This window comes from Crinia signifera, chromosome 12 (genome assembly GCF_055691185.1).
Source record: "Crinia signifera chromosome 12, ASM5569118v1, whole genome shotgun sequence".
NCBI lineage: Eukaryota > Metazoa > Chordata > Amphibia > Anura > Myobatrachidae > Crinia > Crinia signifera.
Window position 1 is genome coordinate 42,087,169 of NC_139228.1, and position 26,680 is coordinate 42,113,848.

The 26,680-nt window shown below is 41.0% G+C and overlaps 1 protein-coding gene across 1 annotated transcript in view; it reads left to right on the plus strand.

Annotated features, from left to right (window-relative positions):
* C12H14orf39 (chromosome 12 C14orf39 homolog) overlaps positions 1 to 26,680 on the plus strand; it is a 139,365-nt gene that overhangs the window by 70,398 nt on the left and 42,287 nt on the right. The window contains exons 6-9 of the mRNA XM_083166588.1: positions 9,532 to 9,719; positions 10,903 to 10,945; positions 14,989 to 15,109; positions 23,652 to 23,716. Of these exons, the coding sequence (XP_083022714.1) occupies positions 9,532 to 9,719; positions 10,903 to 10,945; positions 14,989 to 15,109; positions 23,652 to 23,716 (417 nt within the window). The remainder of the gene's footprint in view (positions 1 to 9,531; positions 9,720 to 10,902; positions 10,946 to 14,988; positions 15,110 to 23,651; positions 23,717 to 26,680) is intronic.

Sequence of the window (26,680 nt, forward strand, 5' to 3'; positions counted from 1 at the left end):
CCATCCAATCTTTAACAACTAAATATAACCAAAGCAATTTCTTCTATTGCATCATAGCTGGAGGGGTGGAGCCATCTCCTGTCCTATTTAGGCAGGGCAAGCCTCATGGTGTACCTTTCCATTTGTTAGACTATTTCCTGAGTGTGTATCGGTGGTTATCAGCAACCAGAGCTGGAGTTACTACCACTAGGACTTATGGACATCCAAACCTTTGTGTGCTTTGGGTGATATTAAACATGCTTTTTAAACCATGATTTATTGTAAGTGCAAAACCATTTATTTTTAAACGTTATGCACAATTGTTTTCTCTCTGTTTTTTCTCCTTTATGTTAATGCCATCGAATATTGTAGGAGGAGTGTGATTTTGCAATGTATTATCTACATGCATCAGGATTTGCCATATATCAAATGACTGCAAACTGATCATCATCCTTTGGATTTTCCTATGGTGAAATTCCTTTTTTTTTACCCCTTGCATGTGGTGGTAATTAAGTGTTTTCTGTTTGGGAATCCTGGAAGTGCCGAACACCTTTATTGAACACTGTTTCAGGGCAAGACACATTATTATAGTCAGCATGAAAATTATGGCCCATATTTTACCACCAGAATGGGTTAAATCCACATAACTCTGATTTCAAAAATGACAGGGCAGCTTTTACTTTTACCTTATGGTGATGGAAAGGAGTGAGAGATGTGTTGAAGATAGCTAATGCCTTTTCTAAACACCTGCCTACATTAATAGGATTGATCAATTGGGTATCACATAAAACAAAAATTTAATATAGACAAGCACATGAAACACATTCATTACTGGCGAATTTCATAATATAATAAAAAAAAGTATTATTTATAAAAAATCAATAATAGTGAAGATAAAAACACTTAATAAGAAAAGTGTTGGAAGGACAGAAGATTATACTTAGGGGTGTCCCGCTTGTTCCTATTTGTGCTCTCCTTCAATATTTAGGCAAGGTCTCCCAGATAATATTTCGTAGAGTAACTGGTATGGTGGGTGTCCATAAACCTAGCTGGATGCCTAGGTTACAATTTTTAGACACCTAAGATCGCTATTATGATGTATTAGATAATACTGATATTACTTTATATTGTCACAAAACAACGCTCATTAGTGCGGGAATATATTAACTCACAGTATGCATTCCACCGACCGGAAGTTGGACGCGTCGTAAGTTCCAACCACCAGAAGTGGAATGCAGACAGAGAAATTTCTTCTATATAACCTTGTTTTTATTTGAATGTAAATTTTGACTGCCTCTTATACTGCTAACTATTCATATGATTCCATAGATATGGTGATAAATAGATAAATAAGTCTATTAAAAAGGTGATCAATTGGTTAATTGAATAATTGTTCTGCTGATGCACTTCCTGTTAAATGGTATATAAACCCTGACCTAATACAGAGTGGTACACCTTTGAAGAAGTTGTCCAAAGATGATGAAACGCATCTGGCTACACTCTATTTGGTTGGACTTTGGATTATTATCTGTTGTCCCACTTGGACCAGCTCTCCACCGTCAGTCTCCAATCCGGATCCTCAACATTATTTGTCTTTTCTTACCATCTTAATTGAGGTACAAGGCATCCAGCTAGGTTTATGGACACCCACTATACCAGTTACTCTACAAAATATTATCCGGGAGACCTTGCCTAAATATTGAAGGAGAGCACAAATAGGAACAATCGGGAAACCCCTAAGTATAATCTACTGTCCTTCCAACACTCTTCTTATTAAGTGATTTATCTTCACTATTATTGATTTTTCTTGTTTCCTACTCTTTTTGGGGACTGACCTTCCCCTGTGTGTGAGCAGCTAGCTTGACACCCCACCCCATTAGCGCCTATATTTTCACCTATATTTTCACCTTGGTGATCATATTCTTTTTCCACCCGCCTACATTAAAACAGGCCAAAGAGAGGTACCCAGTACGTCAACAATTCCCTTTAGCATCTTCCAGGCACACCATTATGCAAATAAGGTTTTGATTTTGATTTTCCGCTCAAGATTGGAAAAATACAATCAAAATTATGCTCCGATTTAGTCCACCTTCTAGGAAGGCCATCTCATTACATTTTGCTTTTCTTACGAAGCAAATGAATCATGAACAAGTTTCATCAGCACAAAGTCAACGGTTGCCCTCTATTTCCACGTGGACTTTTGAAGATCTGCTCAAAAACTTGCATAGTTCATGAAAATTATTACCAGCAGCGCAATACAGAGAGAGAGCTTTTTAAACATTTTTCATAGGTCTTATTTCACACCTCACAGGCAATATTTGGCAGAAATGACATTTCTGTGATGAAAGACATTTATCTGCTATGTATGGCTCAAGGGTATTTTCTCCATTGTTTCTGGTCTTGCTCTTTAATATGTCAATTTTGGATTTCAATCAGAACCATTTCTTTAGATCATTTAGTGAATTATAGTCCATTCACAGCAGAATGGACGACATTTGGAGTGTTACCTACCACACAAAGGATCGCTTAAGGCTACAAGAAATTGTTCAAAATTAGTGCTGCTGCTCAAAAAGTAATATTACAAAATTGGATCTCGAATTCAATGGCTTCTTTACAGATGTTTCAAAATAAGTTATTCCATGGTTTTAATAGGAATTGGACTGAATCCTCTTTGAACAAGGACCAATTAGCTTCTCAAATTTTTGACACATGGGAAAGCTATTTGTCCATTTTGATTAGGGATCTCCAACATAGGCTTTTAAGAACATTGCGTGGTATGAGCATTAGAGAATATTGGGAGATCTACCCTTCATTAGCTGACTTTCCACCTCCCCACTTAATATATATATATATATATATATATATATATATATATATATATATATATAGTCACGTGTAAATAACCGGCACTCTCCAATTTTCAGTCACAAGACAACAAGTGCGGTGCCCTCCGCAGTGCAAACGCAGTAATATACCAGGGAAATTCGGCGGCACACGCTCCAACAATAACTGACTCCAAAGAATCAATAGTATTCAGTATGACATGTTTCGGTTTTAATACCGTCCTCAGATACAAAATACATGTTCATTTAGCTTACCTTTATAGCAGTGTTTGTGAACCTCCACCTCCATCACCACATTAAAACCGGAAGTGCACAGTGTTACCACTAATGCACTCCCCTCACCCAAGTGCAACAAAACCAGCAACATTTCAGATCCCATCAGCAGAACTGTATCAACAGAAAAAGACATTCATTATAGTAGTGCTGTAACAATATGAGGGGATGAAATAAAATACATTATCATGTCACATATTCGCAGCAGGCAGAAAAAAATATATATATGTACGGTACTGTAATATGACAAACGGACAGAATGGTAGAATCGCATAAGGTCAATTATGTAAATAAGATAAAAAAAAAAAAAAAAAAAACTCAGAAAAAGCAATTAAAGTTGAGATGCTCATTCAAGCCATACGGTGCCACCGTTTTCAATCGGTGGATCCACCGTACCTCCTTCTGGAGCAACAATCTGTCTCTGTCACCACCCCGTCGACTTTCTGTCACCTGATCAATCATTAAATAGCGCAAACTTGCAAGGTTATGTTTACAGGCTAGAAAATGTTTTGCAACAGGCTGGTCCACCAACTCCTGTGTTGTGCCATGCGCTCCCGGAACTGGCATACAGTTTTACCGATGTAGTACATACTGCACGGGCAAATAATGCAATATACTACATACTTGCTAGTACATGTGAGCGCTTGCTTAATCTTAATGCGATGGCCCAAATGAGGATGTACAATATAGTCCTGTTTTAGTAAATAATTGCAAGTTGTACAGCCAAGACATTTGTAATTCCCCGGTTTTCGTGTTAGGAAATGAACAGGGCCCGGTGGCGTCAGATCCGATACATCGGTCCGCACCAGAAGGTCCCTAAGATTTTTCCCTCTTGTGTAACATGGTAACAGATGTCGTTGTTTGTATCCTTTGAGGTCCGGATCCGATGTTATGACAGGCCATACCTGCTTGGCCATCGATGTAATAGTAGATGTTTCAGTCGAGAAGTTATTGATCCAAATAATGGAATTCTCACTTCTGTCAGGCTTTCTTTGTGTACCTTGTTTAGGCTGTTGGCTAGCTTTGATCCTTGCTTTATTTAGCAAATCCTTTGCATATCCCTTCTCCAAAAATTTAATCTCCATTAGGTCAAGTTGTTTTTTCTCCTCAATAGGGTCACTACAGATCCGATGAACACGGAGAAACTGGGAATAGGGGAGTCCTTTTTTCAAGGGTATGGATTGATGACTGGAAAAAGAAAGCATACTGTTACAGTCTGTTGGTTTACTGTATAGCGTTGTCGAGAATTCACCATGGGAGATGGCAACTTCCACATCCAAAAATTGGATACGTTCCTCCTGGATATTAAAAGTAAACTTGATATTGGGGTCTCCATCATTGATAAGTTTTATCATGGATAACAAGTCCTCTTTAGACCCCCGCCATAGGAAGAAAATATCATCGATAAATCGTGTATATAGGTTTATGTTAGAATTATGTCCAGAACCGAAGAAGAGCTTGTCCTCAACTGTGAACATAAATGCATTTGCATATGTCGGTGCCATCGCAGCACCCATTGCACACCCCAGTATTTGTAAATAATACGATTTATCGAAGATGAAAAAATTCCTCTCTAGCACCAAACGTAACAGGGTCAGGAAAAACGTTAAATCAGGGCCCTTATACAGGGGATTATTTTCCAATAGAGCCCCTACTGCCTGTATCCCCCTGTCATGGGGGATGTTAGTGTACAGGCTTAAAACATCGGCGGTGCACAGCAAGGTACCAGGTGTGACTGGTCCATGCATCCGCAGTTTTTCCAGAAAGGCTGCTGTATCTTTAAGATACGTTACTTTTTGTTGAACTGGAGCTTGGAGGTAAAAGTCCAGATATTTAGCAATTCTATAGTACAATGAGTCCCTTGCGGACACAATGGGTCTGCCCGGGGGATTTGTACTATTCTTGTGTAGCTTGGGTAAGCTGTAGATAACCGGAACTTTGGGAAATTGCTCATATAACGCTTTTTTTACATGTTCAGTTATAACACCACTCAACACTGCTTCTTGCAGAATTTGCCCCAATTCCAGTGTATATTGAGGAGTGGGATCACATTTCAATTTGGTGTACACAAGTGGATCATGTAGTTGCCTACAAATTTCAGCCTTGTAATCTTGCATATTCTGCACCACTATTGCACCTCCCTTATCCGCGGGGCGAATAGTGATGTCAGTGTATGCATCTCAACTTTAATTGCTTTTTCTGAGTTTTTTTTTTTATTTTTTTTTTTTTATCTTATTTACATAATTGACCTTATGCGATTCTACCATTCTGTCCGTTTGTCATATTACAGTACCGTACATATATATATTTTTTTCTGCCTGCTGCGAATATGTGACATGATAATGTATTTTATTTCATCCCCTCATATTGTTACAGCACTACTATAATGAATGTCTTTTTCTGTTGATACAGTTCTGCTGATGGGATCTGAAATTTTGCTGGTTTTGTTGCACTTGGGTGAGGGGAGTGCATTAGTGGTAACACTGTGCACTTCCGGTTTTAATGTGGTGATGGAGGTGGAGGTTCACAAACACTGCTATAAAGGTAAGCTAAATGAACTTGTATTTTGTATCTGAGGACAGTATTAAAACCGAAACATGTCATACTGAATACTATTGATTCTTTGGAGTCAGTTATTGTTGGAGCGAGTGCCGCCGAATTTCCCTGGTATATATATATATATATATATATATATATATATATATATATATATAAATATATATATATATATATATATATATATATATATATAGAAGACCTTGCAAGCTGAGTCATATTATGCTACTTGTCTTTTATTTTCTTTTTATGTATATTGTTTTAGGTACATACACAGATGGTCTTTCAGTGTATAACTCATTTTCTTATTTAAGATGAACGCATATTAGCCCTGATTCTAGTTGGCTTGGACCCTGCATGTACACACGTGGACCGATGTTGAAGCCCTGCTCACATTCGCTTATGTGCATGTGCCGGCCTTCTGTGCAGACACCTTCTGAGACTTGCATAGTCTCCATGGTGCTCACATAAGGGGGGCGTGTTGAAGGCGGGCAGGGGGCATTCACATGCGAACACCCTGTGTTTCCTGGGCGTACCCATGTAAATGTTGGGTGCACCCAGATAAATGCTAGGCGTCCCCATGCAAACATGGATGGGTACCTGCCTTCCAGGGGTTTGCGGGTGACATCACCGGACATCAGCCACCCGCCTAGTTCTTGGAGCAGGCTGCCACATGTCTAAGTCAGCAGAGACTGACAGACTTGCGAGCTCTGTAGAAATCATTGTCAGCAATAAACTCGGGGGGGATGGTACCAAGGGACTGGCGCATAGCTAACGTAGTACCAATATGGATGAAAGGTAGCAAAACTAACCCTGAAAATTATAGACTGATCAGCCTTACATCCATTGTGGTGAAAATATTAGACGGAATAATAAGAGATAGTATCTAAAATGGTACTTGTTTCCTAGCACGGCGCCCGTCGGGGTTAATTGCATACCTTAAGTTAAGGTACTTAAGGTATGCGATCAACGCGATGGACGCGATTTTATGTCAATTACCAGCCTTTATTGCCGGCAAAGAGAAAATCGTGTTGATCGCGATGTGATCGACGCGATCAACGCGATTTTACATAGGGTATAATGTTAAATGGCCCCCAGACCCCATTTTTAATTGTATGGCCCCCCATTGTTAACGCCACCCCACTATTGATGCCAACCCGAAGCGTGGCGAGCGCAGCGAGCCCACGAGGGGCGGCGGTACGCGTCCTCCGACCTTTTCATACCCCCACTATACACTTCGGCGTGGAATTGATCTTATATAGTGTGGCGAGCGCAGCGATCCACCGAGCCCGAAGCGTGGCGAGCGCAGCGAGCCCTGTGAGGGGATGCGTAATACCTGTGAAGTAATGCGCGTCCCCTCGCGGGGCTCGCTGCGCCCGCCACGCTTCGGGCTCGGTGGCTCACTGAGCTCGCCACGCTATATAAAATCAACTCCACGCCGGCGTGGATAGTGGGGGTAAGAAAAGGTCGGAGGACGCGTACCGCCGCCCCTCGCAGGCTCACTGCGGTTCGGGTTGGCGTTCATCGTGGGGTTGCGTTAACAATGGGGGACCATTTCACCCATGAGGGGGGTATGCAATTAAAATTAGGGTTTCGGGGGCTTTTAACATTAGGCCCAATGGTAAAATGGTCTCAGGGACCATTTTACATTGATTCCAATGTAAAAATCGCGTTGATCGCATGCGATTTGGTTGCATGCGATGCGATCATCGTGATTTTTTTTGTCCAGATGCTTAAGATAAAAATCGCTGGCGCCGTTCTTAGAACAGGAGAAGGTGATAAGTAAAAAATAGATCACGTCAGACTAATTTAATTAGCTTCTGTGAGGAAGTCAATAGGGGGCTGGACTTAGGGAAATCTGTTGATGTAATACTTCTTGATTTCGCTAAAGCTTTTGGCATGGTGCCTCATAAAAGGTTATTAATAAAGCTAGTTAATTTAGGGTTAGGAGATAACATTTGTAATTGGATTAAAAACTGGTTACACAATCGGGACAGAGAGTGGTGGTAAATGACATACATTCCAGCTGGCATAAGGTCCAAAGTGGAGACCCACAAGGTTCAATAATGGGACCCACCTTGTTTTTTATTTTTTTTATTTAAATATTTTACTTCAAACACTATATAGTACATTTTGTATAAAGTATGACATATTTTGTAATGACAGAAAGGTGTGTACAGAGATATAGAATTTACATAATTGTAAAGTATCATATTTATATAATATTCTTAAAAAAGAAAACCTGTATTGAAATTAAATACAATTCTTCATTGTTTACTTTCACAGAATTTGTCTCGGGACCCTCCTTGTATAATATATTCATTAATGATATAGGAAGTGACATAGGGCCAGATGCACCAAGCTTCAAAAGTGATAAGATGGAGAGGTAATAAATAACCAACTTATCAGCTCCTGTCTAACCTTTTTCAAACACAGCCTGTGACATGGCAGGTAGGAGCTGATTGGCTGGCTGTTTATCAGTCTCCATTTTATCTCTTTTGAAGCTTAGTGCATCTGGCCTAATGTGAGTAAAATTGCAATATTTGCGGACGACATGAAATTGAGTAAGGAAATGAACTCAGGAGAGAATGTGGATACACTACAAAGTGACTTAATTAAACTGGAAAGGTGGAAAATGCAGTTTAACATTGATAAATGTAAAGTAATTCATTTATAGGCTAAATGGAGTTATTATAGGGAATTCTGCTGTAGAGAAAGATGAGAAATTTGGTAATAGTGCACACTGCTGAAGTGCAAACAGGACACTGGCATGAATTAAAAGAAGAATGGATTCAAGGGATGCCAATGTGATAATGCCTCTACAGGGCATTGTTGAGACCACACTTGGAATACTGTGTTCAGTTCAGTTCTGTGTTCAGAACAGGTACAGAGAAGGGCGACTAAGCAAGTAAAAGGTCTCGAATCACTAGAATACAAAGATAGGTTAAACAGGCTGAATATGTTGTCACTGGAGAAACGGAGGTTAAGAGGTGATATGATTAGTATGTTCAAATACAGGATTGGGAATCATATGGAACTGGGAGATGATTTGTTCACTAACAGGCCTATACTTCGGATATGCGGGCATGTACTGAGGCTCGAGGAAAAGAAATTCTGTACTGAATGAACCCCTTCAGTGGTAATCCCGAGAATTTTCCGGGCTATGCTTCAGTGCCCAGACTGGCAAGCCCGGGTTGCTGGGGGCAGGGCCAGGCAGCGGCAGTCATAGTGCTCAGCGGCGTTGCCCAGCCCCAGGAAACAGCATGGTGGCATTTTTTTAGGGAGTGCTCCCCCTAAAAAACTCAACAGTGGGGAGTGCTCCCTAAAAAAAACACCACTGAAGGGGTTAAGGAGAGGATTCTTCACCATTAGAGCATTCAAATTCTGGAACTCATTGCCGATGGGGGTGGTTACAGCAACTACTGTTAATGAATTTAAATCAAAACTGGATACATTTCTGGCCACTAAGGGAATCCTATAGATATGGCTTACTCAAATCAGTAGTTACGAGTCAAATAGGCTAGCCCATAGAAGCCATGAGTTTGCACATGCAGTGCATTTCCGACACCTCTATGTTAAATTGTGTAAATCCCAGGACCCCAGTGGTGGGAACATAGAGTCAGGGGCAAGGCGACAGGGACCAGTGGTGGCCCCTCTTCCTTCCACACCTCCTCCCAGGTAGGAACTTCTGCTGTTCAAACCTCTTACTTACAGATGTGTTTATATTAGAGATGCTCGGTTTGGATTTCTTGAAATACGAAGTATAATATTTAATATATTTTGCAAAAAATATAGTTAACCAGTCACAGGTGACAATCAATAGAAGTCCTGGCGTAGAAGCCTTCTGCATGCCTCAGCAACTGTTCCCTGTTTATTACAGAAAAACATACCAAGATTCAGTGTGTGAATTCAAAGAAATCTTAAAGCAACACCAGAACAAGTATATGGATTCCACACTTGCAAAGAAATATCACTCATTAAAGCAAGAGATGGACGATATTCAGAATGTGATCCTGAAATATGACCTACAATGGAAGAAAAAGGACAAATGCATTCTAGATATTTTGGGTAGATATGTGGTTATTATTAAGTTGGTTGTTAACATGCAGCATGTGGTCATACAACATCATACAATAACATGTAGCAGAAAGCAAAGATGGTGCTGCCCAAATGAGAGGATAAACTAATGCAGGGTACACTATTCCCGACCAAGTTAATGATTGGTAAGGTTTATTCACAAGCGATCTGGTGCATGCACACTTACCAATCATCCACCAAAAATGTCTTGCAAGTAGAATTCATTTAAATATCCCTGCCCATTTGTGACATCCAGTTCAATGGATTCTGCATCAGATATATTGATCATATTAGTTACACACCCCCAGATGTAACAATATATTTGCAGTACTGAAAGATATATTAGCAGTGCTGCACTGCCGATAAGATATACTGTATGCGTGAATGACATGTTTCATGAATATATCAAACACACGACACATCTGATGGGATGATATGGGTGACCGGTGGTCTAGATGACTGTGGTCATATTACCAACACCAGAATCCCGAAATATCCGACAGGGATCTGTTAAGTATACTTTTCCTCTCCCTGCCCCCTAACCCTCCCATCTAGTAGCCTACGCCCCCCCCCCCCCCCCCCCCCACACACACACACACACACACACAAATTGGACTCTAACCCTCCTCTATGCTTAACCTCTGTACCCTGCCGCCTAAACCTAACCACCTCAGCCTGACCCTAACTTCACATTTCTAAGTGCCTAACCATTGATCTCTGCAGCTTAACCCTATGTTCCCCTCCCTGCAGCCTAACTTTATGTACCCCCATAGTGCCTAAACCTAATTCCCCTTCCCTGGCCAGACACCAACCCACCCCGCATACTCACAGATTGGGATGGTGGCTGTCGGTATTCTTACAACAGTATCCTGATCCTTTTTGAATATCTGGCACCAGTCTTCTGAAGACAGTCTGGATGCCGGCATCAGTATACTGAATGCCGACATCCTGACCACCAGGATGCTGACTACATTTCCATACATATACTGTTTTGATGTATGAACAATATATGGGTATAATATAAGTGTATGGACCAATTGATACAAGAGGTAAGACTATTTACTTCTGAAACCCATGACATTGTTTTTCTTAACATAATAGCTTGCCTCTTGCAGAGAAGTGAGAAAAACAAATGAAAACATAAAATGAATACCATTTCTCTTATTTTTCATAGAACCTGCAGCTTTCCCATCTTATATTGAATGGAGTTTACAACTGTATCCATTAATCATGCTGTTTTATTATTTAAAGGTCATTAAAATGAGTTTTATTATAGAATTCTACCATTTTCAAGATTAAAATTATTTAAGTAAAAACATTTTTATATGTATCAAAATTGTATTTGAATTAAATGTATTGGCAGTAGGTGAGAGGAATCATTTATTGTAGAAAATATGCATACAGGGCAGAGTAAAATAATTTGTACAGTAGTGAGGATATCAATAAATTAACGAAGGCATGCCCTTTGTGATATAGAGTCCTTTTTACTGTATATAGGTTTTTTTACAACCTATGTAAATATAAGACATAAAGGCAGTCCCTTAATAGGCATAATTTGCTTATAATTTCTATATATTTTTTAAAGTGTAATTTATTTATGTTTTCATTTATTTCTAATTCAAGTTCGATATTATCATTAATTTCTTACCAGGTGAGAACATTAAGGGGGAAATTTACTAAGATGGGAATTCTATTTCACATGGGATGTTCCTATTGACAAACAATTAGAATATACTTCTTATTTAGTTAACACCTTCTAGAAGATAATAGATAGTATCTGATTGGTTGCCCATAGCAACATCCCATGTGAAATTTCCCATAATAGTAAATTCACCCCAAAGAATGAAAATTATATCATAAAAGTCTTAAGCAGAAAAATAATAGTCCTATAAAAAATGTTCTCTTTCATAATGATAAACTTGCCAACTTTAAGGCTAATGGGACAGTGCAAGTTCTAATAAATATTTGAGGAGGTGACAAATACATAATTTTATTTATTTTCATATTTTATATGATGGAATAATATGTTTGGGAACCTTGCATCCAAATGTGTTTATTGATATTATTGATATCCTTAGTTTAAAGTCATACATTGCACACATTTGTTTTCCTTGCAATATATCAGATGCATATAAAGCATATAAAGTTTTCTATTTTTTAATCATAATTTAAACCTCTAACCATCCTGCATTGAAGAAGCCTGTACTTCGGGACCTGCTTCGTTCAGTGCACTGAGCGCAGCGCAGGCAGCACATCAGTGGGCAAAATGAGTGGACCGGGGCCCTTCCCCCTCTCTCAAAGAGCTGTACTCACAGCACCCCCATTTGTGGCCCTTTGGCTAAGTAACCAACAATTAACCAACAATATCCATTATCTCAACCCCTGTGTTTTTTACTTCATATAAGATTATCCAGCACCACAGAAGAGTACTTTTCAAAAACGTCTACACTGAACACCGCCTCAATCAAGACACAGTATTTGTTGTATTATGTGCCAGGTTGTTGCCAAGCTAAAAAAAATTTTTTTAATGACAGTAACTTTGTGATTGTAATAAATGGTTCAAAAGGTACCTTGACATTTGTTGCATTCCTCTAAATGGCATTTCGGTGTACACAATTGTTTGGCTGTGCTAACTTTATAATAACTCATATGTGATCCATTATCCAATACCATCTCCTTTGACTTTGCTCTACTATCATTAACTTTCTGAACAGTGATACACACATTAACATAATGTATACCATTTCCACCTGCCAAAACATAATTATTAGGATGTAGTTCAGCAAACTGAATTTCCTCTGTTGGGTACTTACCTTTAAATAGTTTAAGTGTTTCTGGTTGCCCTGAATAAGTTCCTACCAACACCAGAGTCCTGGGTTTAAATGTGTCAAAATTCACTCTGGATATTTATAATTGGTCAATTTTTACTTTTTTTTTTTACATTTCAGAAAAAACGTAATTTTGCCATTTTATGAGTAAAAATAGTTAGTGTTGAGAAGAAAACAAGCCCACCCCCCCTAATTTTTTTTTTTTTATCATTTTGATATTTCACTGCAATATGGTGCAATTGTACATTTAAAGTATGGTATTGACTGTAGTATAAAACAATCAAGAAATAAACATTATGGGTGAGATTTAATAGGATGAGAGATTCAGAAAGTGAGAGATTTGGGAAAAAAAATCTCCAGTTTTTTTAAAACGGCAATCCTTTACACTACAAAATCAAACTGGTTTTGCCGTGTAAATGATTGCCACTGAAGATTTCTTCCCAAATCTCTCACTTTCTGAATCTCTCATTCTGTTAAATCTCACCCTATATTTTAAAAATAGATATACTTTCTATAAAAAAAAAAAATGTTTACATTTGTGGCCTTGAAATATTGACTTCTTTAAACCCAGTCATGTTTTAAAGCAAGTGTATAACAAAAGGCTTTAGGTTTGTATTTAACATATCTCAATCTAGACTTGATAAATTTATACTTACAAATGCCTATTCATTTTGGACAATCCCCGCCGCTATTTCCGTCAGGTGAAATAGTGGCGAGCACCTATTCAATGTTGTCATTCCTGACAGCATTGAAGAGGCAGCAAGACAGAACACGCCAAAAACCGCTGTGGATTGTCGAGATCACGGCCATTTTCGCAGACACACCCCCTTTTCTCCGATTGGCAGGCGGGATATTGAATCCTGTCTGTCGATAAACAGGCGAGCAGACCGAAAATGGGCCAGGGTCCCAACTGTCGGGACGTACCAACAGTCGGGACCCAGAATTGAAAACCCTCCTAAAATATTAAATAAATCAATTTGGTACTTGTGTACTAGCACGGCGCCAATCGCATCGCAGACCATAAGGCATGCGATGGTATGCGATGCGATGTTGTACAATTTTAAATTGTATACCATCGAATTGTATGGCATTGTATGCCATTCTATCGCATATACAATGGTATGCGATTTAAAATTGTATAAGCACCCTAATGGGTTTTCCCATGTTAAAAGTGGCCCCTATAAGTTAATTAAACGTGTTGGGTGCTTAATATGTTAAAAGCACCCCCAACGGCACCCCCACTATCAACGCCAACCCGAAGCGTGACGAACGCAGCAAGCCCGTGAGGGGCGGCGGTACGCGTCCTACGACCTTTTCATACCCCCGCTATCCAGGTCAGCGTGGAGTTGACTTTATATAGTGTGGCGAGCACAGCGAGGGGACGCGGAATACATGTAAAGTAATACGCGTCCCCTCGCGGGGCTCGCTGCGTTCGCCACGCTTTGGGCTCGGTGGCTCGCTGCGCCCGCCACACTATATAAAATCAACTCCACTCCGACGTGGATAGTGGGGGTATGAAAAGGTCGTAGGACGCGTACTGGCACCCCTCGCGGACTCGCTGCGCTCACCATGCTTCGGGTTCACGTTCATAGTGGGGGTGGTGTGGGGTGCATTTAACATTGTAAGCCCCCATTAGGGTGCTTATACAATTAAACATCGTATAGGGGCTTATACAATTTTAAATTGCATCGCTGTGCATCGGGTGTATGCCATGCGATGCGATGCGATTATATGTCGTGCGACCAAATATCGTGGGCGCCGTGCTAGTACACAAGTACCATCAATTTATATATAGATATATATAGATATATCTATAAGCACCCCCCCCCCCAACTATGTGTTTTTTATATAGTGTGGCGAGCCACCGAGCCCGAAGCATGGCAAGTGCAGCGCGCCCGTGAGAGGACGCGGAATACATGTAAAGTAATCCACGGCCGCTCGCCACGCTTTGGGCTCGGTGGCTCGCTGCGCTCACCACACTCTATGAAATCACCTCCACGCCGACGTGGATAGTGGGGGCATGAAAACGTTGGGAGGACGCATTCCACCGCCGCTCGCCACGCTTTGGGGTGGCGTGGATAGTGGGGGGGTCAGTGAAATCTCATTGTATGTCATACAAGTGTATAGCTAATGGCATGGCATCGCACCCTATAAAATCGCATGTGATTTTGCGGGAGGTGCGATGCGATCCCCTGGGGCCAACAGAACAGTGAATAAATTACATTAAATTATATTAAATTACATTAAAAATCGACTAAAATGGCCCATGAGATGCAATGCGATGCGATTTTACTACGGAGAATAGACCTGTACACTTACAGTGTACTGGGCGCCCTGCTAGGAAACAGGTACCGCTAAATTGTTATTTTTTTTTTTTGTCACAAATTATTAAATGAATATTTTGTATGTTATTCCTTAACATATATTGTAAGTGCAGCACTGAGGAAAAACACTAATGACTCCCTTGGACAGATTTCTCAAATTTCACATTCGACTTCTGAAATAATACTCAAAGTCGAGGAACTTGAAAAGAAGATAAAATATATTCGAGAGGTAATGATATTTTTTTTTCTTAAGCTGTTAAATAAAACTACTTGAACGGCAACATTATAATGGATGATACTGTATATAACAACAAAATTGGCAAATACAAAATGTATGTCTTTTCGCCCAGGAAGGGAGTTTTCAGTATATTAGTGCATATAATTATAATAATAATTAGTGTTTAATAATAATGAAGTAAAAGTAACATTTTATATATTAGTGCCCCTAAAAGGAGGTTATTTGATTTTTCTTGCACATTGAGAGGGTATCCTCTGTTAACTCAACCACCATTTTTCTATAAGGTGGATCTAAAAATGTAAATACCCACTAGTTATTATAATTCTGCTGTCGGTTATACCATAGCAAGACTATTTAATATTACCTCCTATGGTCTGGTGCAGGACTAACACCTTTCCAAATACACAATTTCTACAGTTGCCCAAAATTTTCATCGGTACTTGTGAGTTATCTGGGTGCCCGATTTTGGGTACTTGCGATTTGCATGCGATATCGCATGCGATATCGCATGCGATTTGCTATCCGTTTCATTATTCATCATTACCCCACTATCCCCTTAGCGTGAAGCGTGGCAATCAACGTGAACCCGAAGCGTGGCGAGCGCAGCGAGCCCGCGAGGGGCGGCGGTACGCGTCCTCCGACCTTTTCATGCCCTACTATCCACTAGGGCGTGGAGTGAGAATAGAATAGTGTGGCGAGCGCAGCGAGCCACCGAGCCCGAAGCGCGGCGAGCGCAGCGAGCCCCGCGAGGGGACGCGGACACCTTCACAGGTATCCGCGTGCCCTTGCGGGCTTCACAGGTGTACGCGTCCCCTCGCGGGGCTCGCTGCGCTCGCCACGCTTCGGGCTCGGTGGCTCGCTGCGCTCGCCACACTATTCTATTCTCACTCCACGCCCTAGTGGATAGTAGGGCATGAAAAGGTCGGTGGACGCGTACCGCCGCCCCTCGCGGGCTCGCTGCGCTCGCCACGCTTCGGGTTCACGTTGATAGACACACTTTGGGGATAGTGGGGTAATGAAATGAATAGCAAATCTTATGCAAATCGCATGCTAAATCGCATGCAAATCGCAAATCGCATGCGATATCGCATGCGATATCGTATGCGATCTAGTACCAAAATCGGGCGCCCAGATAACTCATAAGTACCTTTTCATCTTTATAGCTACAGGTTTTAAAAAAAAAATCTTTGTTTTATCCTTATAAATAATATATAAATTTTCAAAATACACTACAGTTCTAAAAAAACAAAGTCCAATGCCCTCATTTACCATTAATCTTTATTTAAATTTAACCCCATTTTTTAACGTTTCCCATATTTTGTTGAATACCATATATAAAAATATATATTGGCGTTGGGCTGCAAATCTAAATGCACTGAGCAATCCATGAAACAAATCCCATTATTTATGTATTAAGGTGAGTGTGTTTACTATGGTAAGTGCTGAGGTTTCAGTTTTTTAGGCACTTGTTTCCTAGCACGGCACCCAATTTTTTCATCTTATGCCATCGCATAGCATTACATGCCATATAGCCACATACGATGCATGCGATGCGATGCGATTTTTTATTGTACCCTAATGGGTACTTACAATGTTAAAAGCAGCCCCAATACGATATTTTATTGTATAAGCACCGTAATGGGTGCTTACAATGTTAAATGCACCCCCACGCAACCCCCACTATCAACGTGACCCCGAAGCGTGGCGAGCGGTGGCGGTACGCGTCCTCTGACCTTTTCATACCCCCACTATTCACATCGGTGTGGAGTTGACTCTAGAGAGTGTGGCGAGCGAAGCGAGCCACCGAGCCCGAAGCGTGGCGAGCGGACGCGTATTACTTTACATGTATTCCGTGTCCCCTCGCCACGCTTCAGGTACGGTGGCTCGCTGCTCTCGCCACACTGTATAAAATTAACTCAACGCCGACGTGGATAGTGGGGGTATGAAAAGGCCAGAGGACGCGTACAACCGCCCCTCGTGGGCTCGCTGCACTTGCTACGGTTCGGGTTGGCGTTGATATGGGGGGGGGGGGCATTTATCATTGTAAGGACCCATCTGGGTGGTTGTACAATAAAAAATCGTATACCATCGCATTTTTGGTACTCTTTACTTATCACGGCGCCCATCGCGGCCATCGCGGGCATTGAATGCACTAAAAAATCGGGTGCGACGCGACCGACGCGATGCCCGCGATTTCCCATAGGGAACAATGTTAAATGTCTCAATTGACCCGATTTTCCTGTTCAATGCCTCAATTGACCCGATTTTTCCATAGGAAACAATGTTAAATGGCCCACAGAGGCCAAATAGGCACTCTGAAGTGTGAAATGGCCCCCACAATTGTTAACGCCACCCCACGATCAACGTGAACCCGAAGCGTGGCAAGCGCAGCGAGCCCGCGAGGGGCGGAGGTACGCGTCCTACGACCTTTTCATACCCCCACTATCCACGTCGGCGTGGAGTTGAGAATAAAATAGTGTGGCGAGCACAGCGAGCCACCGAGCCCGAAGCGTGGCGAGCGCAGCGGATACCTGTGAAGCCCACTAAGGGACGCGTTTACCTGTGAAGGTATCCGCGTCCCCTCGCCACGCTTCGGGCTCGGTGGCTCGCTGCGCTCGCCACACTATTCTATTGTCAACTCCACGCCGACGTGGATAGTGGGGGTATGAAAAGGTCGTAGGACGCGTACCGCTGCGCTCGCCACGCTTCGGGTTCACGTTGATCGTGGGGTGGCGTTAACAATTGTGGGGGCCATTTCACACTTCAGGGTGGCTATTTGGCCTCTGTGGGCCATTTAACACTGTTTCCTATGGAAAAATCGGGTCAATTGAGGCATTGAACAGAAAAATCGGGTCAATTGAGACATTTAATGCCCGCGATGCCCGCGATTTTTTTACCTGCGATGCCCACGATCAAAATCGTGGGCGCCGTGCTAGGTAAAGAGTACCCAATTTTTTATTGTACAACATCGCGCAGCATCACATTGCATCGCATACCATATTTAGTCTTATGGTATACAATGCGATGGGCGCCGTGCTAGGAAACAAGTACCATTTTTTATTTATATAAGCAATGTGGTCACAGGCCACTCAAGTTTTGGACAAGTATACAATTTGTCCATAGCAACCAACCAGCTTCTAAGTAGTATTTATCAAATACATTCCATAAAATCATTGGTAGAAAGTCATGTGCAACTTTTCCACCTATCTTCTTCTCCACTGTTTAGATGGGTTGATACATCTCCCAGCATAATGGGTGCAGTGGAGTCCTTGGGGACCCAGAGCACAAACACTGTATCCATGTTTTTTTAGTTACCTATCCTAGCGCTAGGGACCCCCAATACACAGAGAAGCCTTGATGACAGCTTGGGGCTTATTCATACATTCTGTTACCATATAGGATTTATATCTTGTTACTAATATCATTCAGGTTGCTGGGGGGGGGGTTCTTACTCAAAATTACCCCTTCCTTGCAAGTACCTGAGTGATATCACTAAACTAATTGAGCCTCTACCAGTATATATCTGATATCATCAGGATGGGCATATCAAACATCTAATAGAACAAAGCATTACCTACTTTAGCGATACTTTGTTTAAATTGTTTGTAAGTAAGTCATAGTTGATTACAATATTACTACAGACTCCTAACAAAAGCCTAGACAACCAGCAATATTACTATAATCAGGTATTCAAGGTTTTCCTTTAATCATTTAATCTTCCATTACCGTCAATGAAATTTTGATTCTGTTTTTGCATTTTACAAATTTTGGACCTTGTGATTTAATTTTAGTTGCAGCAAGTAGCAATAGGCCTGATTCAAGACTAATAGTCGGGAAACTGTGCACACGCTGGACCAATTCTGTGCATGTGCAGGATGGGTACTGCGATTGTATAGTAGTTTTGCATATGCCTCTGCCTGATTGACAGGTAAAGGCATTCATATTGAAAATGCAGGCTGCAGGTGGTATGCACCTCCGCTTGCATTTTGATTGCTAGAAATTGCATTGGCTAAGCTGCTACAAGCATCTTATCCGATCCATGCCTCAATAAGTAAATTACAATTTTCTTGGAAACTGACATGTAATTAGTGTGGGTTCTATTGCTATGGATACCAAATAAGGTTCATGTAAAATGTGTGAAGCTGTATAAGAACAGAAAGGCGAAGGTATGCTGAGCCTAAATAAGTGTATCGCTCTTGAAATAATGTGTAAACTATGCACTCTGATGGACTTTGAAGATGAAATGATTGAGGGCACTTACCAAAATGGCTGCACTGCTGAATTGTTTAAAAGTGGCAGTTGGTGAGGCATACACACAGTTATCCAGCAGGCATAAACCTAAGTATTGATTATTATTATTAGAATTTAATATTATTATTATAATTTTATTTATACATTACAAATAAAGAGCGCCACAGATCAATACACATTACAGCTTAAATGTAAGTAGTGAGGACTTAATCAACATACAACTAGAGGCTTAAGGCCAATGATGGAGATGAGTATGCAGACGAAGATGGTCACTGATTGTTGGAGTATAGAAGAGCTGTGAGTGAAATGTGAAGAGAAGTGGGCTTTGACAACAGGAGGGAAGAGGGCCCTACTCGGAGGAGCTTACAATCTAGTAGGAAGGGGAGACAGACAGATTACAAGAGGTGCAAGCGAGTGGGTGGTGGTTAGATAGCAGGATGTAAACAGGCAAGGGGTCGGAGAACCAGCTGGTTTATGCAGTGGAAGGGTATGCTTTGATGAATAGGTGAGTTTTCAGTGCCCGTATTGATGTAAGGCTTGTAGTCGTAAAATGGCTACTGGATGCTTTTGCAGAGCAGAGACTGAGCAGACTTGTTCTGTCTCACAGACTGATTCTGGCCTCTCAACAAACATTATGCCACACTTTACATCGTGTGGTCCACAGAAGGGTGAAATGCCACCAGTTTCTTAAGAACACAGGAATTAGACAGAAAATTATTGGAAATGGGTCAATGTGTATGTTTATTATATATAAGCAGCGTATTCTTACGCATAAGGTTTGATGAACAACAACATTTCAGTGCATTACTGTTGTCAGGTTAAACCTGATGACAGTATATCCCCAAGTATTTTCATTGTATTTTGTTTCTATGAGGGCACCAGGCCCACTACTTTATATACATTGTTTGAAATACCAGAACTCCGTTCTGCTGATATATATATATATCCCTCAGTGCTCAGGGGTGGGGGGTCACCTCCCAGCTCTCACCACTTGATCTGCAGCACTTACTGCACTCATGCACTCACTACTAGCTATTTTGTCCAAAACCAAGGAGGCTGTTCGGTGATAGTTACCATGGGGCTGGAAACCACGTAGATGGCTACAATGCCCAACATGAGGGATCATAACCTCAGCCACTGGACTCTCCATAATCCTTTCTCTACAGCAACAACATGACAGGACAAAGAGAGATTTGCTGTTATAGAAGCACCCTAGTGAACCTTCAGCTGAAAACAGGACCATATAGTCTAGCCGTCAAAGGCAACATACAACAAATATTTTGTTTTTACTCAGGGAGTGGCATACAAGTTTTGGAGAGGAAATGGAATTGATCCAGTTGCCTATGAATCAATCTTTGTTAAACTTTCTGCAAATTTTGATGTAGCTAACCACACTATTCTCCTTAATGCTCTAAACACTCTTGGTTTAATAGTTCACTTATGAATCAGCTGAATTATTCTGAATGCTTCTTCAATGTATCTATTACTGAAACATAACCCCTTCCAATGAATTATTGGATCAATCAATCTATTTGGGGCTTTTTTAACAAGTTTCTGCTTTTCACTCTTTATACCTATTCTCTTGGTAAACTAATTTAACTTGATACAGACAGCACAATCTTTATACAGGCAATGCAATCTTCTCTAGTCTCTAGCTGCTATTTTATCCAAGGTGTGAAATATCCTCTCCTATACAACCTTTCAGCCCCATCACCATCCTCATTCACATTACCTTTCTCAACCATTGCTCCTATCACCTTCCTCAGCCACAGCCACCATCACCTTCCTCAGTTACAGCCTCCATCACCTTCCTCAGCCACAACAACATCAACTTTCTCAGCCACATCTTTCATCACCTTCCTTAGCTCCAAGCAACCATCACCTTTCTCAGTCCCCAGATACTCATTTTCCTTAGCCACACCCCTATCATTTTCCTCAGACCACAGTCCATCACCTTCCTCAGCCACATCACCATCCTCAGACCTTCATCTTCTTTTGTCCTATCATCATCCTCAGCCCAATCATGTTCCTCGTCCCCATCACCTTTCACCGTAGCCTGCCTCAGCCCAAAAGATGTATGGGGATGTGACCTATGACATCACACCACTTAATTGCTGACTGTAAGTGCACTCTTTGCACAGGCCACATCTAAGAAGATCCTAGTACTGGCTGGGCCAGGCTACAAGGAAGCTACACTATGAGTAAGGGTCCTGGCAGCCTCCATATGTATCTTCTAAAATTTTTGATGCCTGGAGCTCGCGCACCCCCTGAACCGCCCTCCCTTCACCACTGCATGTAGGTTGTAGTAACAACATTTGGCCACTAAAGCTATGGCAATATAGAGAAGTACTAGTGATTATTGGGCCCCTTGTAAAAGTTAAGAAACCAAAAATAGTTGGAACAGTTGTATTGCCAGTAATGTAATGTCCAGCAAAGCAGGAGTGAGCTACTCAACCAATTCAGAAATAATTCAGTTTCAGTCTGTGTAAAGATCCCGCCCAGATCATATGTGATCCTTAGCAAATGGGCCCCTTAGGCAGAGTTATTCATTTTATTAATCATCTAATCAAGATAATCTTGTGGCTATATCCTGCAATTTGGTCTCCAATGGGGTATTCAGAGTTGATCGCTATTGTGTGAATTTGCAATATTATCGTTTATTGAATGACTGCACATGCGTACAGATTGTAGCTCACATGTGTAAGGCCAAATAGAAATGAAATACAAAAATATCTATTTGCAATGCCTTTGCACTTTGGCGGACATGTTGTCATCATTTGTGGGTGGACACCTGACATTTTCTGCCAGTGGTGCCCAGGCATATTAATGGATGGTATATTATGTCAGTACCAGCCTGATTCTGCAGGGTTGTGGAAGGGTCAGAGAATCTCACATTTGCACAGACTGGGAAAATCATTTGGCTGGTTTTCATTCTGTCTGGTCAGCGGCCAAATTTGCAGATGAGTGATCAAGTCTGAATTAGGCCCCAAGTCACTCTGTGCTCTATCTCTCTAAGCTAAATGGTATTCCTTTGGGAGCTGTCTTTTAAATAAGCAATATTTTCAATTTGCAATAGCTCATCCCTATTTATTTATTTTTTTTTTTTTGCATACATTTTTTCTGGATGGAATTGGCATTCCAGTTTTTGCAGATTTATTAAAATAGAGTTGAATCTGGGTACACCCAGTTCTTGCATATTTGACAAGGTTCACAGTTTAGTACTTTGTGAAATATGCTTTAATCAGAAAGAAACAGAACTATGAGGGTGATTCTGATAGACTTGCTAAGCAGCAAAAATTCGATGCTTAGTGAGCTATGTAATGCCGTCCACAGGAATGCCCGCCCCTGCCGCCATTTCCTCTCGCAACCATGCACAAGAATAGACAAACTAAGCCTTTGAGAGAGATAAAGAGGTATTTATTAAGCCTTGGATGGAGAAAATCCAACCAGCTCCTGTTATTTTTCAAACGTAGCCTTTGACATGGCAGTTAGGAGCTGATTGGCTGGTACTTAAGCTCTATCCACTTTATCTCTCTCCAAGTGTTAGTAAATAGATATCAAAGTAACAATCATCTCCTAACTGTCATGTTACCATATGTGTTTGTATAATAACAGTTTTGGGCTGTTTGGTTGGATCTCTATCTCTTTTATCTTTATCTCTCTCTCTCCAAGGCTTAGTAAACAGATCCCGCAGACTGCTTACACCAGGCATGTCCAAACTATGGCCCTCCCGGCATACCTTGCAATCCCCTAATAGCAAAACTGTGACCAGGCATGATGGGAATTGTAGTTTAACAACAGCTGGAGAGCCATGGTTTGGAGATGCCTGGCTTATACTAATATAACACAAAAAAACAGGAAACAGTTAATACAGCACATAATCAGCAATATGCTGACAAGAAAATGCCAACATGGTTTTAATGTTATTTATTTTCTGTTTCAGCACTATTACTTAAAAAAATATGTTTTACTTTAAATGTTAAAATAGATTTATTCAATATAAATAAAATAATATTGTAATTTGTGTGTTGTAAGTTTATTCAGACTGTGCTTGTCTATTCTTGTGATTCCATTTTTATGCAAAAATCCTCGAAATTCTAAAGGGTTCATATACTTTATCTTGCTACTGTATTATGATTAGAGGTGGCGACCCACCTCTGGAGCCGCCAATGACAGAAAATTATTTAACTTTATCAACATTCCGAAGTTCTCATTTGAAAACTATTACAATAATAAAATTATTATATTACATGATATGAAAGATATTTTTTTTTATTTCCAGCACATTGAAGATATTGCGGAAAACAAGAATAACACTACAAGTCAAAGTTTGGCATTTCAACAAGGGTGAGGCTAAAACCTAAAGAGTGACACATGCAGTATTGTGGTAGTTCTTGAATTGCTGAAGGTCTGTAGATGTTACTAAAGCTGGCCATACATTTGTCCAGTTTGAACAATTTTCACCCAATTCCAACAGATCAAGGAGAAATCGTGTGAAAAGTGAGAAAATCAGTCCAGTGTGCATCGGATTGGACTTCCGATGCAAGCAGCCTCCCAGCAGTGGGGAATACGATATGCATCCTATTTTGCATGCGATATACAGTTTTGCATGTGATATACAGTACAGTATCACATGCAAAAGGGTCACATGCGAAACTCCTGGGTGGTTCTACAGAATTCTTATGTGACTTCTCCCTCTAAAAAGTTGCATAAGTGAATGGGGACTTTATTTGGAATATATATTCACCCATTTAAAAAGAGGTACAGTAACCAAGGAAAGTCAGGAACCTCATTCAGGGTGAGCAGTTCATGGGCTGGGCGTTCTTATGCTAATGGCCAATGACACGGGTGCGGGGGTCCGGCAGCTGACATCACCAGATATCAGCTGCTCGCCATCTTCCTTCACAATGTGCACGCACATCTAAGGTTGCTCTGAGTAACTTTAGATATGTGTGCATGTCCCACATCATTCGATGGCCGGCGACCATCGAATGATACGGGTGTTCCCCTGCAGGCTGTGTATGGATGTTTATGTAAAACATCCATTCGCATGCCGTGCAAATGTACATGCCCTGCCAATGGTGGGCCGGCATACCGCCATTTGCAAGGTGGGATCTGGTTGATTCTAGTTATATTTCAAATCTATAGATTGTGAGCTTGCGAGCAGGGCCCTCCTACATTTTGACTGTCTGTAAATACCCTGTTTTGTTGTATCACTGTCTGCTATTGTAAAGCGCAACGGAATATGCTGCGCTATATAAGAAACTGTTAATAAATAAATAAATAAATACAACAGGTACCACAACTCTCCATGCAATTCACCCTCTATACACATTTCTGCCTCAACTATCCACTTTTTATTTTTCATGAGATTTTCACTTATCATTCTGCACTGACAATAACATCCACAACCTGTCAGCATGAAAAAAAACATTCACAAACCTCCTACAGGTAAATTTTACTGTTTCTCCTGCTTCTATTAGCTGGTGAAACTTCACCAAATCCAGGCACCAACTGCTTGCCCCACTCACACCTGAGTTGCACAAATATATAAAGTCTAATAACCCACAAGGTATTTATATGGTACTGCCTGTTGTTCCTATTGTGCCATTTTCAGTTGCTGGTCTGAGTCCCTTTCACTAAAACGCTGACCACTGGATTCCCGAAGAACGCGCCTCTGTCAGCAGGACCGGAAGTATCACTAACTTCCTGCACTTCCGTAAAAGGAAAGCTAAGAAAGACAGATAGGCAGAAGAGAGGGTGAGTGCAGAGAGAGCGCTACCCCTCCATGATTCATGGCTCCCCCGCGATCACCCTTCTTGTGATTTGCAGCTGCCCTGTGGCCCCCTCCTGAGATTCGCATCCCCCATGGCCCCCTCCCGCAATTTGCGACCCCACCTCTGGCGAATCAAGCCCTACACGATTCCCTATTCTGGTGAATCATGGCTAACCGCGACCCACGGGGGGGATGCCCAGCAGGTGCCACCTCTTGTGGGAAATTCAGGGTCAGTACCTTGATCTTATATTCACAAACCTAAACTCATTTTAGGAATTCATTAACATTATTTTCCCTTTCCCAGATCACAACCTTATAACCCGCATGCTTTCCTCCATTACTTCAAGCTCAATGTCCCTGAAGTCCCCCAATCCACCTCAAAACTGCACACATATTAATGCTGTTAGTTTTCAAGACCTTTTCTCCTCTCTGCAACAACTGCTTAATTATTTCAATTATTTCTACTTTCACTATTCCTGAGATGGTTGTATCACTCCTAAACCAGACTCTGAAAATAGCCCTTTACACATTGGCTCCAGCTACCCATCACACGCCACATACAGTAGGTCTAGATGCCACCCGTGGCACTCTAAATTACAAGTAACCTACAAAAACTCTCATGAATCTCCACTCCTATAGTAATGCCATGGACACTGACAAACAAACATATTTCCAAACTCTCCTCTTTGCTCAACACTTCTAACTCATCTAACTCCAAATGACTTTTTTTTAACAAATGTAAATTACCTCTCAACCCTCCTTTACCCAAGCCACCAGCCAAGATCTTGCCTCCTACTTCAAGAACAAGATTTTTAAGTTCTGAGATTGAATGGTATGCTCCTTAGTCAGTGACCTGCTCAATTCCCTACCTGAATCATTTGGCACATTTTCTTAATTTGCTTATGCAGACAGTACATTGACAATGTCTAGGTCGACCGTGACTTGGTTGATACCGAGGGTCAACATAACTTAGGTCGACACAAGTTTATGGTTGATGTGGGCAAGGTGGACAGTCAAAAGGTCAACATGAGTTTTTCTTTTTTTTTTTTTTAAATAAAGGTGTTTTTTTCATATATTACTATCCAGGTGGGCATAGAGTGGAGTGCAAACACGGTACATATATACGATGTCCATGTCGACGTCCGATTACATAGACACCAAAAAATCATGAAGAAATTATGTCGACCTTTTGATTTTTGACCTTGCTATGTCAACCATAAGATTGTGTTGACCTTTTGACAGTTTTGACCTTTTGACAGTGTCGACCTAAGGTATGTTGATTCTTTGTTGGTGTTGACCTTGTCCCAGTCAACCATTAGTGGTCGACCTAATGAGTGTTGACTTAGACGTTGTCTATCATCTATACCGTAACCCAAATAAAGATGATGGGAAATATACTTTTCTCTTCAACCTACTCTACTACCTCTCCTCTTGACCCTATACTCTCACAAATAAGTAAAGCTTTGTCTTCTGTGCTCATCCCAACCTTAATTAAAATTTGTAATCTCTCTCTCTACTTGTATCTTTCCTTCATT